Source organism: Cynoglossus semilaevis, chromosome 7, assembly GCF_000523025.1.
Source record: "Cynoglossus semilaevis isolate Cse_v1.0 chromosome 7, Cse_v1.0, whole genome shotgun sequence".
NCBI classification, from domain to species: domain Eukaryota; kingdom Metazoa; phylum Chordata; class Actinopteri; order Pleuronectiformes; family Cynoglossidae; genus Cynoglossus; species Cynoglossus semilaevis.
Window position 1 is genome coordinate 4,076,644 of NC_024313.1, and position 19,541 is coordinate 4,096,184.

The 19,541-nt window shown below is 39.7% G+C and overlaps 2 protein-coding genes across 5 annotated transcripts in view; both read left to right on the forward strand.

The window, feature by feature from the left end:
• Positions 1 to 7,747, forward strand: part of rnf217 (ring finger protein 217) — an 11,158-nt gene extending 3,411 nt beyond the window's left edge. For 2 of the 3 annotated variants that reach the window (XM_008312851.3, XM_008312850.3), the window contains 6 exons: positions 674 to 895; positions 978 to 1,142; positions 2,127 to 2,224; positions 2,304 to 2,407; positions 3,626 to 3,697; positions 4,224 to 7,747. In XM_008312851.3, the coding sequence (XP_008311073.1) occupies positions 674 to 895; positions 978 to 1,142; positions 2,127 to 2,224; positions 2,304 to 2,407; positions 3,626 to 3,697; positions 4,224 to 4,303 (741 nt within the window). In that variant the 3' untranslated portion in view covers positions 4,304 to 7,747. The remainder of the gene's footprint in view (positions 1 to 673; positions 896 to 977; positions 1,143 to 2,126; positions 2,225 to 2,303; positions 2,408 to 3,625; positions 3,698 to 4,223) is intronic. The other variant, XR_003050044.1, reaches the window with a different exon arrangement.
• A 622-nt stretch (positions 7,748 to 8,369) lies between these two features.
• tpd52l1 (tpd52 like 1) lies at positions 8,370 to 19,196 on the forward strand. Of its 2 annotated transcripts, XM_025056708.1 has the most exons (7): positions 8,370 to 8,547; positions 10,408 to 10,506; positions 13,326 to 13,444; positions 13,546 to 13,694; positions 15,585 to 15,686; positions 17,625 to 17,685; positions 18,610 to 19,196. In XM_025056708.1, the coding sequence occupies exons 1-7, from the start codon at positions 8,529 to 8,531 to the stop codon at positions 18,730 to 18,732; spliced, it is 672 nt and encodes a 223-aa protein (XP_024912476.1). In that variant the 5' UTR covers positions 8,370 to 8,528; the 3' UTR covers positions 18,733 to 19,196. The 2 variants fall into 2 exon arrangements, with proteins under 2 accessions (XP_024912476.1, XP_024912477.1); XM_025056709.1 differs by lacking the exon at positions 10,408 to 10,506 and having other exon boundaries at positions 8,383 to 8,547.
• Positions 19,197 to 19,541: the final 345 nt, after the last annotated feature.

Genomic DNA, 19,541 nt, shown 5'->3' on the forward strand with positions numbered 1-19,541 from the left:
GACTCGTGTACAGGAGTCCACCTCTGGTTTAACCAGTCTGTCAGTGGTCATCCATGATCACAAGCTCACTGTTGTCACAACAATAGTAACACAGCAGCACTCGTTCTAACAAGGATATCTTTTCATACTGCTGTAGTAGGGTGTGTGGTTGTTTGTGTGTGTTTGTGTGTGTGTTTGTGTTGGGGGAGTGACAAAAAGAGCAAAGGATGTAGCTAACAATGTGTAACCTGCAGAACCTGAGGCTATTTTTTTTCACTTTCTGTTTGCTGTAGTTTTAAACACATGGGGGAAATCTCTCAAATTTACAGACACCTATGTCAAAAACCTTCATCTTTTCATTTTTATAAAATACTAAATCTTTGTCTCCCAGTCTCAGTAGACACCAAAATCCCACATTCTTCTAAAAGACTGGGGACGGGATTTTTACAAAGCTTAGCTTGGCTTTATTTTTTTTTCCTTCCATTTAAAGTGTTTTAACTGTTTTGCAGCCCCTTCACCGACAGGAGGCATTCAGAGAGAATTTCTTAGACTGCAAAAGAGGCCAACAGTTACTTTTTTTTAAAGAAAAAGTCTTTGACCAGCTGACATTGATTTGACATTTTTCCTAATTTCTTTTGGTGTTTTTAGCTCAGTTTGTAATTCCGTTCACAATGGTTCTGTGATGGTTCCCCAGGTGCGAGTCGCCAAACCCTACATCAGTTGTCCAATCCCAGAGTGCAGCGGTTACCTAGAGGAAGGCGTGGTGGTATCTCACTTAGCCACTGAGGACGTGGCCAAATATCGTTACTTTTTGGAGCTAAATAAGTTGGATTCCAGCACCAAGCCCTGCCCCCAGTGCAGTGAGTTCACCACCCTGAATAAGCACAATGCCCACCACTCTGAGCACAAGTACAAGGTGGGTACCGATACACACTCAGTTAGACTACATAACCCAAGGCAGTTTCTGTGAGGGTCTTCTTTTTCTGTCTCTGCTGTAGATTCAGTGCAACAATTGCCAGTTTGTATGGTGTTTCAAATGCCACGCCCCCTGGCACAACGGTCTCAAATGCCGTGAATACAGGAAAGGAGACAAGCTGCTACGAACCTGGGCCAGTGTAATAGAACATGGACAAAGGAACGCCCAGAAGTGTCCTCAGTGCAAGGTAAGAACAGGCAGTGTCTGAGCATCAGCAGCAGACATGGCCACTGCTGGCTGTTGCTGCAGTGCAACGTGGGTGTGGGTAAATGGAAAGGACTGACTGATGGAGAGCTGAATCAATGTAGATGAATAAATCGATGAAGGTAAAGAAGCATTAAAAGCTGGGACAGATGATGGATGGTCCGCTCCAGAGAACGGGATGGAGCCACGGTTTTAAAGTGCATGTGGCACAACGGATCAGAGATGCACAGATGAGGCACATATTGGAAAAAAAAAAGAAAATGTCTGCTAGACTCTGACTGTCAGAACACTGGCCAGCGCTCATTTCTCTGTCTCATTACAACCAAGTTAGACTACACAGCATCCAATTTAACTGTCGGAACATGACTAAAGGAAGGCATAAATTAGACTAATTACCGGTTTATGGGAAATGTTTGCTCACAGGGGCAACGGCTTTCCATCTGTGTGTGTCACGCTGCTGTGCTGCTCCTTGTGGCACAGTTGCACTTTACTGTGAAGCCAACAAATTGGTGTCAGGCTGGGTTACAGCGAGGGGAAAAAGGAATGAAATCAGCTGAATATCATTTCTTGTTTGGAGAAGGACTGCTTACTTTAGGGAAGCCAAGTCCAAACTCAATGGCCAAGACAGCTGGTACACTTAGTCGAAATGTACGAAATGTAAAATCCTTAATTTGTGTTGTAACTCCTTTGGAATCTCTAAATCTGATCTACTGGTTTGATGTGATAAACCAGTTCAGAAAACAAAGAGGGGAGAGTGAACAGTCTACTGTGGCTCGGAACTGCAGACAGGTCAGTCAAGGTCAGTTTTCATGAGGTCTGGAGTGATGATGTTGAAAAAAAAAAACAGTGCAGTTTTTGGAAGTTTCTACAATTTTTCAAAGAACATGTATCCGTCACAAAGTTGCATATCACTTCATGCTAGGACTACTAAACCTCCCATCTCCATGTGTTTGTTTTCTGTCTCCAGATTCATATTCAGAGAACGGAGGGATGTGACCACATGACTTGTACACAGTGCAACACAAACTTCTGTTACCGCTGTGGTGAGCGCTATCGACACTTAAGGTTCGACTCCCTCAGCCTTTGTTTTCATGCATTTTTGTCTGCAGCTCTCTGGTTTAATCAGCACCTGGTCTTTTGACAGGTTTTTTGGGGACCACACGTCCAACCTCAGCGTGTTTGGCTGCAAATATCGATATCTGCCCGACAAACCTCACCTGAGACGGTTAATAAGAGGATCCGTTTGTGGTAGGTTTGTTTTCTATACAAATGTAGTGGTGTGGAAAACAATTCTCGATTTGCTTCTCGTGCACACAGTTAAATCCATGTTCTGAAATGTAATAACACACCGAAGAGGCTCCTGTCAGTTATGAAGTTGTTAGTGTGGAGTGTTGGCTGTGCTTGACTCAGAGTGAAGCAGTTAGACAACATGTATACAAACAAAATATACAAAGATTTGTCATTTTTGAAATGTCCCAGTTTTTACTCACCCTATTTCCGTTCATCCTTGACCATGTCTAGATATTGGGCGTGGTTCACTAAGTTGTGGCCATGTTTCTATTTTTAGGCAGCAGAAATTGGCTGTGTCCCATCAACAAAACCTGGTCCTGCGTGACTGGGGCAGAATGTCCATGTTCATGTTGGAAAAACAAATACTGCAAAGCATTTAATCACTTACTTACAAACTGTGAGGAATTATATTCATATTCTTATATGTATATATAAACAAGCAAAGAACTATTCCTACAAATGGTAATAACCGGCCTGCACAGAGCCTTGATTTAAATCCAGTAAAAAAAAACAAAAAATCTTTAGAATGAATAGAAGACCATGGTCTGTGTCATGAGAGCTTAATCTCCAGATCAGCTTGATAGGTTTTCATAAATCTGTTGGCATATACTATTAAAACCATTACAGTTTTAAGAGAGGTCACAGTTGTATATCCGGAGAATCGGAGAGTGAATTTAAGCCGTTTGCTTTCTAACGAAGTTTGAAGGAGTCGCTGGCTATATCAGATTATGTTAATCATAATTATCTCCTCACATTTATCAGGTTACTGCATGAGTAAGCCTGCAGGAACAAGAACTCCTCTGACAGTTCTGTTTGACTCTGTTTGTAATGACAGCTACAGCTTGTTATATCAGCGGGGAGCACGTCAGACCACGAGCTAATTTGTCCCTAACAAGAGCTATTTCCTCATTACAGCCCGCATCGCTGTTCTGGTGTCATGGACGGTTAGCACTGCACTTTTTACTTTAACTATGAAACAATTTAGTGGAAACGGAGCTCACGGAGAAAGTCTTATCCACTCAGTAGCTTGGATATCTTGTCACAGGAACTCTTTAAATGTGATGGAAGTGAGTTTAAGATACATGCTGAAATCTAAAGTTAAACCTGGGCATTTTGAAACAGTGTTTATTCACCAAATGTAAAGTAATAGGTGTTTTTCTCTCTTTTACTCTGCAGCCACTAAAGTGCTGATTGCTCCAGTGGTCATCGTGCTACTTGTGGTCTTCGGAGCTCTCGGACTGGTGTTAGGTAATGCCATTACATGCAAACACATCCACACACACACACACACACACACACACACACACACACACATAATCTGAATGAAGCTTCAGGGAGGAGCAGCAAACACAAACCATCTAAATGCTGTGGCTGCAGACGTTGGCTTTCACAGAAGCGGTGCAGCTGCAGTGTCAAGGACATCTTCACTCCCACACATATCATTAGCACTATTGAACCACACATATTCACTGGCTGCTCAACTGGATTTTACTTGTTGGAACTAACGTCCAACAGGAGACACTGTGGGCCATCTGTCAGGCAGCATTGTGAACTGGTGATGCTTGAGCTGAACTGTAATTAGTGTTAATCCCATCCCCACGTCTGTATGTCTGACAGATGATCCACTTCAGGCTGACATGCTGTGATGGCAGATTCATGTTTATTTGCATAGTTAATATAATCACTGTCTCCCTGCTCTGTCCATTGAACCTGACAAAAAAAGACTCATGATTTATTTTTTTTGTTTTTATTTTATTCTCCCATCTTCCCCCAGGTTTGGTAATTGTACCGGTTTATTATGTGTGTAAGAGGAGAAAGAAGGAGAATACCCAAGGGTTTGGACGCTGGTTATGAATCCTTCCAGACCGTCCAGACGCCCACCCACCACTCCTCAGGGACAGACACGCCATCCTGAGTCATAGGAAACGTCCGAGAACATCATCACAAATGTCCATTAGCGAGGAGCCGGACCCCTGGAGGAAACGTATAAAAATAAGTGTCAACATTAGAATTGGATTCAAGAGAAAGAAACCACATGGCTGTTACACAAATTTGACCATTTTCACACATGTCCACTACAGCTACACATGAACCAGAGCTGGGACCGCTCTAAAACTGTAGTAAAACTAGTTTCAAACATTTGTGTTTTTACTTTGATTTGTTAAACATAACCTAATTGAGAAATCGATGCCGGTATTCTCTATATTTTCAGTATGATGGAAATATAGAGGATATCCAGGTTTGAGCAGCACCCAGAAAAGGTGGCTGATAAATTCAGAAACACCTCAGTCAACTCTAAAATGTTAAGACATAAAACGACTTTAGAACTGGGTTACATCCCGATTTCTTTTAATCACACTGTATAAAAGACTTTCAGCCGCTTTCAGTTATAGGGTGTTGTCTGAGTCAAATAACAATGTCACGTATTACCAACTAAAGTTAAGTTCTACTGCATTTGTAGGTGCTGTACCGGCTTTTGTGTTTGGATCACTGGGTATTGCGAGACTAGTGGCGAGCGATTATGTTGGACCGTAGAGATAAAAAAAAAGGTTCACTCACAGCAGCATCAGTGTCAAACTGACTCCTAGTGAACCATGTTACAAAATACATGAAGTGAAATCTTAATACAAGCCATACTGTATAAATAAGTTCTTACTGATGTAACAGGAGCTGGACTTTTCTATTACCCCCCTCCCCTCCCTATTTGTTGTCATTGATTTTTGTGTGGACAGCCCACCCGGTAGAACTGAATGTGGGCTGGATGTAATGATAGTACTACTGTGCTATTGTTATTCTTAGCAACGCTGGATAATGTCCTACTGCCTGCTCTCAAGTTCTCCCTGGAAGGCTTAAAAGTTTTCCAAAGACATTCAGCCTTCAGTGCACTGACCCCAAAAAGACGTATTGGAATCATTTATGGAGACTGCGTCTCCGTGGTGTTTTCTTTCGATAATTTACATCATCTCTTGACTTTGTGTGTTCATCTTCCCGTCTGTCTGTACTTCCTTCTAGGGCTGGGCTGTACACATGTGCAGCTCTTTTGCGGTTTCAAAGTGTTTAGAGGAAATGTAGAAATCAGAAGCTCGGGCCGGTCAGGCTGTTGGACCTGTTCAGCCAGGGCAGGGAGCTGAGTCCTGACCACCAGGAGGCAGCACATTCATGATGGCTTCCAGGGATTTTCCAGAGGGGCTGCAAAGTGTTTGTTGTTGAGGATACACTTCTGGTTCTTTCTACATAAGGTGTCTAATGTTAATAGTTAATGTATACGTCTGTCTAAAACAGGAGCCTCAAGCCTCTGGCCGGGAGCTCACTTCCAACCCCAAAACTCCTGGTGTCTGGCTCATGACTAGATAATAATAATTTCATTTTGCACTTTATTCATTTTTTTGAAACTTTTCAGTTATTAAAGTGCTTTAGTTGGTCGTTTAAGAATCAAAAACAAAGATTTTTACTTGCTGTTTTACATTAGACTGCTTGGGAGTATTAAAATCCAACACTGTTTGCAGGAGTGGCCCTCAGCTCAGAGTTTGAGACCCCTGACCTAAACATGTGTGCATTATCCTTTTCCTTGGATCCATGTTGGATTGTAGCTGTAGTCACTGCTGTAGTCGCTTACTCTTTACCTGCTGTACGTCTGCATCATTACTGTGAAAATGGTGCAAAAGCCAAAATCAAAAACAGCTGGACACACAAATGACTTGGCTTTTCTTAGACTTTCAGTCTTTTGCCTTTACAGAGGTTTGGTTGCTGGGCTCGTTGTAGAGTTGTTACAGGTTGAGGTTTCATTCCACTAAAATATACTGAACCCTGGCCAACATCATGACTGATCATGTTTTAGATTCACCAAAAAGTTCAAAATGCAACCTTATGATGTCCCTCGTTCATCTGAGAAAAAATGGAAATGTTTGAAAACTGGGTGTGTGATACAAAGGCATTTCACGAGCTTAGCGATGATTTGTATTCTTTGCTACAGTGTAGCGTGTTTTATCTTTTACCCGTGACTAGATTCAGGATTATAGCATGGAAGGAAAGCAGGGTCTTTTTTAATCCAGTGAAATTACATTAGTCTTTAATCCGTCAGGCAGAATAATTTTCTACATTTAAGAATTTAAATCCACTGCCATCAAGCACAGTCTTACTGTGATTAAACATACACGCAGGTATAAGCATTAATAATTGCAATTTCTTTAGTAGTTTTTAACCCCAAAACCGAGATGTGAGTGCTCTCTCTCTCTCTCTCTCTCTCTCTCTCTCTCTCTCAGGGAGTCCTGTTTTTTATGTTCACTGTATCCACAGCTCTCTGTCTACATGAGCTGTGCCACCGAAACAGCACAACAGCATCAATGATTCCAAAAAAAAAGCTTCCTGATCCTTTGCCCTGAGCTGCTTAGCAACCAGATTTGATTCCAGGAATTAAAAACTCTCCAGTGTCAGAACAGCTCCAGACTTTCACTCTGTTTCTCTGCCTGACTCTGCTGTTCTGTGGAGTTCAAGGCTCAGTCCTGCATGCGTCAAAGTTATTGAGTTTACCCCGGCAGCTGCTGTGGACTTCAAATGTTTCACTAAACCATGTTTAAAGGAGTTGCTTGGTTGGCACTGACCGCCATGTGACAGGCTTACAAAGAAATGTGGTCATTTTTACTTCCAATTGTCTCTGGGACAAACAGGAAATGCTGACCTATTCCTGTTTTTCTTACTATGGCACTATTTCCAAAATTAATTGCCCCATGGTGTGTTGTCCGACTGATAGCCTTTCATTTTGCCAAAAAAAACGAAATGAAACACCATGTTTGATACATAATTTGTTTTTTAAAGACATGCTAATATTTTGTCGGTTATGGTAAACATAACTTTTACATGATTGTGCCTGTATTTTTGTAGCTGCAGGCCAGAAGTAAATGAATGTTTTTTTTAGAGCAGTCACTCTCCCATACTTGTTTTGTAATCCCTCTATTCATCCACATCGTGGTTACTTTTTTTTTTTTTAACACTGCAGTTCAATCTTATTTAGACAATCAAATATATAATTCCAACTCAGGAATTATGAGGGTATTTGGTTTTAGGAACTGTGTTTATTTTAAAAGGGGTCTCCCAATTTCTTTAAGTCAGAAAGAAGTAACATGTGTGTAACTTGTGTTTGTTTTTTTTTTGTTTTTGCCAAGCATCCTTTAGAGAAATGTTATGAACTCAGTTTGCACTAAAACACACATTTTTACATCTGCTGCCTCTGTTGAAAATGTCTGATAGTTGTTTATTTATGCAACCGCAGGATGGAGAATAAATAGCCAAGTGGAGTCAGAAATAATTGGTTTGAATTATTTCACACAGATATAATAAAATATATCAAAAAGGGTGATATTTAGTTTTTATTTTTCCACAAAGTATATAATCGGTTATTCAATGATTCAACTCCAGTTGTGACTACACTTTATTGCCAGCAGGGGTCATCAGATTACAAACTGAACCCTTCACCCTGTTGAACAATGAAATCAAAGTTTTAAAACAATATACAAAAAGAATACATATTGTTTTTCAATCAATACCACTGTTTTAAACAGTGCAGGTTGTAGTTAAGGAATGTACACAGTATAATATCTAAGAAGAAGAGGTTTACATAGGGCCACTCACACTTTAAACTAGGTCCCCTCGAGGTGAACATATCTGTAGAATTAATGTCAATTTTGAGGCTAAAATCACTATAACGTTGATGTCGGGTTGGTGCAATGTTTTAAAATTAGATATTCACTTTTTAGAAATTAATGGATGTATAGAGGAATTGGGTAATACTTCTAAAAATACATAGAGGAAGTTGACTGACAGTGAAGCCAGACGAATGACTGCAACGCCATTACTGCGCACGAAGCTCATTGGCTGCTCGGCCTAAGGACACGAAGCAGCGCGTGACATCTGAGGAGGCGTGGACGCGCACGGAGGCGGCGTTGCGCTCAAAGCTACTCTGTTTTATCTGTAACTGTCTGTGTGCAGGTTACAGTGTCTCTGTGCGTTTGAGTGATAAAGTCAGCGTCTGAGTCCGAGTCTCAGGAGGCTGTCGAAGGAGTTCACCTGCAGGCTGTCACCAATGGAAACCAGACAACAAGGTGAGACGATGTTTTTAAAAAGGAAAAAAAAATGGAATAACTTCTGCTGAACTGCTGGTCTGTGGATGTTATAATGAGCTGAAGTTTAATAATGACTGCACACGTCACACACTGAGGTCAGAGTAACAGGAATAAACAATAGTTATATATAAACAATCATGCTGGGGAAGCAGTAAAAACAACAACAACAACAACAAAACAAATTGTGTAAACGCTACTGTATGCTTTATTATGACAGGTTTTGTGCACACACAAACTGGACACGTGTCAGTGTGTTGCTGTGTGGGTCATGTCAAGAAGCAGTGAACCAGTATGCAGCAGCAGCAGCAGCAGGCTGCAGTGAGGTGTTGTTTAAGACAACAGGAAAACTGCAGGCCAAATAAACTACTGTGACCGAGTTCTGTTTACAGTTTCCATGCACAAATGTTACCTGATCATTTCATGCAGGAGTTTTCTGGTATGTATGATATTTGCAGGAGATTCTACTCTGACTCTGATCTTTCTTGTGATCAAAAACCTCCTGAGTCTCAGTGAACTTTTTGAAGATGGTATTTTGCTAGAAGTAGTAAATTGGAGCGTTGACATTTGCTCATTAGTTGTTGTGAATTCCTGCATGTTGATGTTGGTGGGTTTTTTTTTAATAGTTGTGAAATAATTATTAAGTCTCATGCATTTAATGTAGTTGTAGCAAACAATCACCGTTACTTTAAGTGTTTCTGGATTTCATTATTTGTTGAATTTGTTGTTAGTGCTGCTTGGTTTTCTCACTGACTACGTATGAAGTATGATGATCTACAAATGTAGATGAAACGTACCAAGACCAAACCTTTAAACTTCAAAGAAAACCTTCATTTAATATGATTAGTGATATTGGATGTAAAAGCCTCCTGTGTTGCTAGTTCATGAAAGTCTGATGTGAATTTGGGTGTGACTTCTGAATTATTGAAACATTTGATTAGAAAGGGATCTGGACCAAGAGCCATAGATATAAATATATAAAGTGTTGCACCAAGTACATGGAACAGGATTAAATGTTAATGGAACAAAAATATAAAATAGACTGGGACAAAGTGCTTCCTATTCCCAAGATAACTTCATGTAGTAGAAAGTATTTATAGCTGAGGCCTATGAATGTGGCCTTTTATTGTTCCCATCAATGCTACTTGCATCAGTATGCTGCCCATACTGTCGGTGCCTCAGGTTTAGCCTCAATTGATTTTTACAGCCATATGACCATCCCCTGACCTCCGATTTAACATGACCACATGACACACTGGACCAAACAGGAGTCTTGTGACCAAAGATATTCAACTCCGCACAAAATGAAAGGGGGAAAAAACACGAGGTATGTGCAGGCGAGGGGCTAAAATGGAACATTTACAAGATTAAAAGACGGCGTTTGAGCTTTAAAGGTTGATGTCACCCTTCTTGGTTGATTCCTGTTGACTTCTGTTGACTAGTCAGAAACTGAAAACCTTAAGGAAATGACTCCCACTGAAACAACAGTACCCATGTGCTGACCTGTTTCCTCCTGCTGTGCGGCTGTAATGACAAATGTATCTTCTACCAGGGAATTCAAGGATTACTCCATAACCCCTAGGTTTTCTTGCTGAATTGTTTGAAATCTGTTTTCTTTCTCTTCTTATTTATTCATTTTATTTTTCAAATTAGTTTGATCTGCAGAGGTCAGGGAAGTTCTTATCCTGACCGCTGCTGCAAAGGTCAGACCTCAGTCAGAATCCTGTTCCTGTGGAAATGCAGTTTTTTCCATTGACAGTTAGCGTTAGCCCACATGGGTGTTGTGTCACTGCATAAACATTGTTCTGTTTCCTCTCGCCCTGCTGCCTTGCTCTGCTGCAGAGTTGTACTCTAGCGTTCTGGGTGATGCAGTGGTGGACTGGGGCAGCATGGGTCCAGAGGAGGCGTGGGTTAACTCAGTCACAGGAGAGTGGGAGCAGGGTAAGACTCGACTGTACCGGAAACAAATATATATGAGATGCATAAAACAGAAAACTGCTGCTGCCGTGCACAGACTCAATTTCAGAATATATATGTTGATGAACAAACACAAAATATTTTATATATTTAATGTCACTGGGGTTTTTCTTTTTTAAGTCATTGTTGCAGCACGGTTCTGTCTTCTGTGATGGAGTGTTGATTTATGTTGTGATTTCTAAGACGGAACAGAAGGACAGGTTTTGGAAAACTCGACTTTCTTCCCCCCGCTTTCAAGGTGGCGGTGTTTTGCTTATAAAACACTCGTGTCTGCAGTTTCACGTGGCTCAAAGATTAGCCTTAAACAAGTGTAATGAAAAGCACTCTCTTCCAAATTAGGATTAGTCAAGTGCTCTCCATTTTATCTTGTGTAATTTTGTTATTTGCTCAGGATTGACTGAGGATGTGGTTTACTCTTCTTCTGAGGATTGGAGCCAGCAGTCAGTGCGTGACTCCGACACCTATGTCATGTCCACCACCTGGGACATGCAGCTTGTCTCCACTGGGGAAGAGGGGAATAAATTAGAGTAGACTTTACTCTGGTTGAACATTTACTAGACATCAGTGACCTCTGTGGTCCTATAGATAGGGTTATAGCTGCCATTTAGGACAAGTCTTACGATGCAGCTTAAGTACACATTTTGTGTAGCAGAGTCCACATCAGTACTCTACTGGTTACTGCTCAAAAGATCTGATCTCTGACACAAACCTCCACATGGGGTCACGTGGCATTTCAGAGGATGAGAATGTATTTAGCATCACTTTGCTGTACCCTCTGATTTTACAGTAGTTATATGGTTGTACAGTGCAACAAAAGGCTGGTTTAATGTACTTTTGTGAAACTGAAAAAAGACACAATTTGAAGTTCACTCTCTAAAAATGTTCGTTTCTGATCACTCATCCAGACATGGATGTGTCAAGAAACTATGCTTTTGCATACCAGCAAGGGACACACACTTGCTACTGTTTCTGTGGTGTTTCAGTAAACCTTCCATTCACGTGACCACACTTAACATTAAAACAAAAAAACAAACAAATGCACTAAAAAGAAAGGGAACGAGAAACGTGATTACAAATAAGAGAGACAGTTTGCGTACCACACTGATGTACCACAGTAATGTGTCCTGTACTACATTTACTGTACACATTGTTGGATTTACTTTTTTTAAACATGACACAAACAAACCAGGGAAAATGCTTTTATGTCATGTGCAAAGCTACTATTTATACAGGACTGGTTTGAGTTCAGTGATGTGACCTGCACTTGTGAATTGTGTGCCTTTGCTGCATGTCATGCTGCTTTAACCCATATCACCTTAGATAAAGAAGTGTGTGTGTGTGGGTGTGTGTGTTATACACAAAGCTACCATAGTCAGTCAGTACTGACGTCTCTGTACACAAAGCTTCCATAGTCAGTCAGTACTGACGTCTCTGTGTCCTCCTCTGTCTAACAATGCTGCTACTTAAAGAAAGAGGACACCTCACTGCAGGTACAGTTACAGCTGGGTCCTTTCCTTATAAATACACTCTGGTCTAGAATGAATAGTCAGACACAGTGACTTGTGCATGTATTTACATTTCAGATTGTGTTTGCATACATTTAAATCTCAATGTATATTCCATACCACCGTGCTGTGGGGCACTTTAACTGTTGTTTTAGTCTCATTCCCAGCCTCCGCTCCAGCCTTTATTCTCCAGTGTGGAGGTTGGGTGAATTTCTGCCACGTCATATACAGTTTAAGTCACTGCGCAGAAGACGATTAGCCCACAGTTCATTCTGGATTAAAATACCTTTCTCCTTCCGAAGCAGAGCGTATGCTGGGCCTTTCAGCTCTGTGCTGTAATTGTGTGGATGACAAACAGTTGTCCTATACCACACACATACGTACAGTGCACTGGCCATGTAACAAAGGGTTGCTGTAGGAAGCAGTGACACCATCCTCTAAACACTGTTATCTACTGTAACCCTTTGGAATAAACTTCCCTTTTCTTTTTCACTTGTATTCACGGTTGACCAGCACTGTGTGTCCTCCATGTTTATAACATTTTGATGTTGAGTTACTGTCATGTGATTTACTGAGTGGAAATTTTTAAATCATGTGATGTTTTTCCTTTTGGTTCTGATAGCGGAGGAATCCGTGACACATTGGAAAATAAATAAATAAAACGTCCACAGGCTTCTGTTCAACATTGTTTTGGCTGTGCATTAGCTTGGACGTGTGAGCTACAGTCTGCAGTGTCAGAGGACTCGCCCACAGAGTTAATCCAGATTAGGGCTTTACAGGCTGCCGGCTGAGATTACGTAACTGTCAAGCAATCAGAGAGATGGCAATATATGAATGATCTTAGTGTAGTGGTTATCACCTCTGCCTTACACATCTGCCCTCCACAAAGGCAGTAATGTATGTCAAGAAATCACCTGTCAATACCTAAAGAGAAAGTAGTGTCATTCCAGTTATTAATCTATGAATAGATCGTTAACTGTGCAAAAGATCACCATTTTAAACGTTATATGAAGAGAAAATATTACAGTTTTCTAAAAGTATGTAATTAAAATCAGTTTAAGGGTATGTACATGTATATTTGGTCCATGATAGAGATTTGGATTCTTTGTATCCACCAATCTCCTTCCGGTTTTCATAGCTGAATGTCTATGTTAAAAATGTGAAATGAAAGTAGCACCTGTAGAACCCATGAGCTCTGACTTTACTTCCACAACAGAATTTCAGCAGGCTGTGCATTCAGTGAATATGTCCACAGTGTCTCTGCTAAATATTTTATAGGGTTTATGGATTCCCAGCCACTGAGGGAGGCTGAAGAAGACTTGGTATCAGAAGTGAATCTGAACAGCACCAACATGACAGAAGAAGAGCGGGAGGAGATTCACCAAGAACTGGCCAAAGTATGACCATCTACACTCAGTACCAATAAATAAATAAATCTGTATATGGAAATGGAGCGTATCGGTGCCAGATTGTGCTCATTGTGTGTTTTCATGTTTAGCTGGAAGAGGAGATCAACACACTGAGGCAGGTTCTGTCGTCCAAGGAGAAGCAGCAGGCAGAGCTCAGACAGAAACTGGGCGTCAATCCTCTGAGCGAGTTCAAGAACAACCTGAGCAGAGGCTGGCAAGACATGCAGACCTCCACGGCGTAAGTTCTGTTCGAGAGTGTGTGAAACAGAGTTCATTTATTCTGGTTGTATTAGTCTGTGCCAGTTCCTACATCAAGGCTGTAAAAGCAATTTTAGTATCTCCACTAACTTGGTTGCGCTTAACAGGACACTCGGTGAGTAAATAAAGGGGGGTGGGGAGGGGTGGAAATAGTTTTAACAGGCGGGAGTGTTTCCTCAGGTCAAACAAACCTGCAAATGCACGCATTTATCTCAGCTCAGGCTCAAATCCCCATCAGAGTCTGAGTCAGAATCTAAACAATGCAGTCCTAAGTGACAGTTCTGGGAACAGTAAGTAAAAAAAAAAAAGATGAAACTAAACAAGATTTCAAGTAAAATTCATGTAGATGAAAAAAAAAAGATGATTGAAGACACGTGATATAGATTACAGTGACAATCAGTGGCAATGAGAGAAATGATTGATTTGATGTGAGTGTCGATGTCTCCTGGACCGGATGGAAAAGTTGAAAGTGTTTTTCCTACTGTGTGTGTGTCAACAAACTCTTCATCTGATTGGCTTATGCTGATATTTTAATTGTAAGAATTTATACAGTAATAGTAGATAGAACACACTTCTGTTCACGCTGCCCTTTAATCATTTCTGGTTCACATTCAGAAGGGGAACGTGTGTGCGTTGACTTTGCACGATTGTTTCTATGGAATAGAGTTTTGTTTTTTTCATTTGTACCTTTTGTTTTTTGGTTATTGTTAAGATGCAGATTTTTGGATGAACTAATGTTATTCATATCAGTTGGTAAACAATGGGTAAAATGCAGGAACCTAGTCACAAACACAGACAGGAGGGGAAGAGCAACAGGAGAGTCTCCACAGACCTCTGTCCATATCCAGTAATACCTGAGCATCACTTTACATCCACAGCCTCACTCTCATCTATAATGAACCAGTGTGACCACAGCAGGGTAAGATGAAGAGGCCAGAGAGGCTGGGACACAATATCAGCTTAAACTTTTGTGACATGATCAAGATGTAAATACAATGGCCAGTTACACGAAAAACATTTTTGAGTGAAATCTGTAAAAATAAAAAAAAACTACTATAACTTATTAATAATTAGGAGATGCAAGTAATAAGGTACAAAGTACAGTAACTAATTATTCGCGTAAAAGAAATCTTATCTGGGTTGTACACCAGAATGAGGACATCACTGTTCCCAAACAAGAGGCTTTCTGGACCATTCCCATTGAGTTCTATCATATTTTTAAAATGTTATCACATGTCTTTAATCGTGGAGGCCAGTGATGGCTGCTCTGTGGAACAATGCAGTGGTTGTATGAAAAGGAGGCGCAGGAGTTGCATCATTAAAGATGCCTTTAAAGGACGTTTGGAGAGGCCAATAAAGTCAGCAATGGACCAATACTTTCAAGTGGAGGTTACTTTAAAATCTTATTTTTCTAAATATCTTTATTATTGTGATCTAATGACAGTAGAGAGATTAATTTCAAATTGGTTTTTTTTCTGTTGCATTTTTAATTGGATGGAATTCTAAATAGCAAATATTTATGTCAGTTTTTATTATTTTTTTGCTAACAAAACAGAGTACAAATTAAAGAAAAACAACAAAAACCACTGCTATCACCATCAATGAGACACAACAGGACAACAAGCATGCATGAGAGAGAGTTACAGTTATATATATACACAGTTACAAAATAGAATCAAATGAATTTCCAACCATGTTCCAGCTTCACAAAGAGTGACAGATAAAATAACAACTCTAAGACAGAAGTTTAGGACAAGAAACATGATTGACCCCCAGACGGGACTTTGGATAATAAAATATTTTTATTTTCTTTATGTTCAACCTTGCACAAAAGCATAACTCTACTGTTTGTTTTGTTTGTGTGCGTCAGCTACAAGAAGACATCGGAAACGTTGTCCACGGCAGGACAGAGGACATCAACCGCCTTCAGCAACTTTGGTACAGCCATCAGCCGGAAGCTTGGAGACTTAAGGTACCTCATCTGTCAACTGCCTTTTAATGTCAGCTGTCTCCCTGTGTTGGTGAATGCCAATGTTCAGTAGAAGTGGAGGTGGGTGCATATGATAAACTCTGAGTGAGCTTATTTTTATTTTTTTTTTAAAATTTAAATTCAGTTTTTTTCTTCCATATGTAAAAAAAAAAAATTAAATTCAGTTTTTTTCTTCCATATGTTTTTCACTTTTCTTATGTTTTCCAAGAGGAGCACAGGGAGGTCAGAGGGCTGGGGTTGCCTAGATATTCATAGTACTGTATACTTACTTTTCTTTTTTCTCAGAAGGACACTGTTTGTTTCCTTCAGTCACTTTTTCCCTCTTGTTTTCCATGGATGACGCTGAGTTTCACTGTCTATGGCAGAGCCAGTGAAAACGTCAGCTTCAGGGCACACGTGTCTCTATTGTTTGTGTGAAGTATAAAGAGTGACTGTGTGTACGACAACAAGAGAAACCTTCAGGATGTGGAGCCTGGTTCTGTTAAATCACTAGATCTTTTTAGCATAAACAAAATGTTATTGATATTTAAACATAGAAAGATTATGATGGTCAGCCCAAAGTTAAATTGTTCAAATCAAACTCGATTGACTCAAACAAACGTATTATTACAAGTGTATTATCTTTGGTGTTTTCCAGCATGGTTGGTTTAGAGTTACTGTTCCCCCGGAGGTATGTTTATGTGCATGTGTGTGTGAATAAACAGCATGTTTGAACTTCCTGCAGTGATTTGGGATTTGCTGTGTGTTTGCAGCATCCTGCATTCATATCTGGACATAATAATCCTGGTAGTGATTTAACTTCATTAGAACACAGTGCATCATAGTAATATATATATATATATGAAAGTCAAAGTTAAGAAGGCAGCAGTGACGTACACTTTGGGGAAAATGTCTCAGTGTTTTTATATATTCTGAAGTATTCTGTAAATACAAGTATGAATTGTGTTTTCCTGTTTGCAGTGTTTTTGTCTTTAGTCCTTCTGTGGTACCATAGTGGTGTTGACTTTATCCATGTCACAGCTTCTGAAGTCATCTTTAAATGTTCTTTTCCATCTTTTTCCATGCTTCACAAGGTCACAGTCTATAGGGTAAGGATTTCCACGGTGAATGCTGTCGTTTCTCTACAGCCCGGTGATACTGTGTGGAGCACAGGTTTAGCACAGACAGAGACCTAATTGGTTTTAAAACAGTCAGCTGAGTCCCACACCCTCAGTCCACTTATTTAGACGCCAGTTTTAGCACAGACAGAGACCTAATTGGTTTTGAACTCTGATAATCCAAAACCTACTTTGTTGGAGATTGTTAAACAATGCTACATTAAAGGCATTTGTTTATGGCAGTGAAGACAGGGATATTAAATGAGAAAAGCTGTATTTGGGGTTTTATTTTACAGAACATGTTACGTCAGTTTGTCTCTAGATCTTCTACAGTTTATTCTGATTCTTAGATGCTGCCATCAGACACTACCTCATGTTTATGGCTGTGTGCACATGTAGTTGCAAATAATGTATTAATAATGAACCACTCTCTCACCATGCCTACTGGAAACAGCTACACTATGAGAAGCTCAATGAGCATGCCTGCCATGAGGTAACACCGAGTTTTCAATTAGCTTTGTGTCTATGTTTTAATTATTTATTCATTTTTATTATTTTAATGTTGTGATGTTTTCAACTCTAAATGAAGGGGGAAAAATGTTCAAATTTTTTGTTGCAATGTTTGTTTATTTTCATGACACGAGAAGATTCGAAGAAAAGAAAAAAAACTTTTGGATGCTCATCTGCTAATATGAGCATGTTTTTTTTTAATCTGTGATGTGTTAACAGTTAATGAACAGTTAATCCACGCCCTCGATATTTTATTAAAGTAACCTAGTTGAAGTTATAATCTTTAAACTTTCCATTCCTGGTGTCTTTACAGAAACTCTTCCAGCTTCAAGTCCTTTGAAGAAAAGGTTGAAAACACTGTGTCCACTATCAAGGTAAAGAAGTGTGTGTGTGTGTGTGTGTGTTATTTGAGAGGCATCTGTTTGCAGAAACCCTTTGCCCTTATAGGGACAATTTGTGGGGTCCCACTGAACAAGAGGGTATGTTGAGGTTCATGATTTAGTTTGGAGTTATGGTTTGAATTTGGATCAGATTACAGCCAGGTTTAAGGATTAAGATGAGGTAAAAATGTCAGTAGTTAAGGTTCCGCTCTGTGGCCAGGCTGGAGAATGCATAATGTCTATGTGAAGCGCTCACAAGACACAAAACCAGCCTGTGTTTAAGAGAGAGAGAGAGAAAGAGGAAACAGACAGAATATTTGGCAACACTTACTGTTGACAAATCAAACGTTCAAATCAAGGTTTTGTTGCAGAACAATGACTTCATGTTTCGCAGAAACTCTGGAGAAAGCTAACTTAGCAAATTCAAGTTATACCTGCTGGATCAGTTCAGTGTATCCCTAAGTAATGTTGTCAGAAATCATGAGAATCACAAGGAAAAAAATCCAACAAGGAAAATGATACTACGTAAATGAAAATGAAAAGCTTCTGTCAACACCTTTAATCAAGTAAAGCAACATTTTCTTTAACATTCTTCAAATGCCTCGGGTAAGATGTTTAAAATTGGATTTTCAAAGAAGAAAAAAAACATTAAAACAGTTGAAAATACTGTTACAATGTTAAGATTTGAATTGGTTATAATGGGAATCAAGAAAGGACAGAATTCCTGCGTTCTTATTCACACTCCTCCCTAAATCCTTAAGGTTTCACTCTTTGCTAAGTTCCTCCCCCTTCTGTCCTATTCGCAGAATAGCAGTGAAGCTACTCTAAAGAAACAGGGATGTTAATTACAACTTTATTCAAGTATTTTATCTGGATATTATTTAATTTTCTTTCTACTATTTTTTTATTTTTTACAAGACAAAAGTCGGTGGCACAGGCAGCGGCAGCAGCTTTGAAGAAGTCCTCTCGTCCGCCGCTAACGCCAGCTCACAAGACACGCCCACTAACAACTTAACGGACGTTTCCGAGAGTCCACGTTAGAGATGTTTCCAGATGAGGAGCAACTCTTTGCTGCATCACAGCGTTTTGTAGAATATGTACATCTAATAAAAGCTCTGACCTAAATAATATTACAGAATACTTACACATACTTAAAAAAAAAAAATTCAGTCACTTATCCAAACCACAGCATCAAAGTGTCGTCCTGGGTGAAGACAGGTTTTAGAAAATCAAGCTAAATATCAGATGGTGGAGAAAATATATTGAAGTGACTTGGAATGTGACAAATGTACTGGTGACAGTGAGTATCAGTTCTCAACAGACTCAGTTACGACCCTATGACCTCTACTGTCCATTTGAAGAGATTAATGCAAATGCTAACCTTTGTGATCTAGGGCTGCAGCTGAGATGTAATTACACTGTTGTTAGTACACGTGATAGGTTAAGAAGTTCATACTGCGTTTCTCACTACTGTGAATTAATAATTTTACGTGTTAAAACTTGATGCTGGATAAAAAAACAACTGTACCGATGGCACACAGTGAAACATTCTGATATTTCCACACAAGGATTAAAAAACCAGCGTCAGACTACACTTCTCATCACTATGCAACTGTGCATAAACAAGCTGTAAGACAATCCTTGACTGTCAAGTGAGACTGAAACTGGAAACCTTCTGTGACTCCACGAGCTCAGGTGTGAATTTTGACTTACTTTTGCAGAATTAACCAAATTAACGCTGTTAAAGATTCTTATGATTTTTTTTTGTTTGTTTTTTTTGCCGTGAAACCATTGTAACCACCAAAGATACAAGAGGCTCAATTTTGTTTGTGTTGTATTTTTGTTTATTT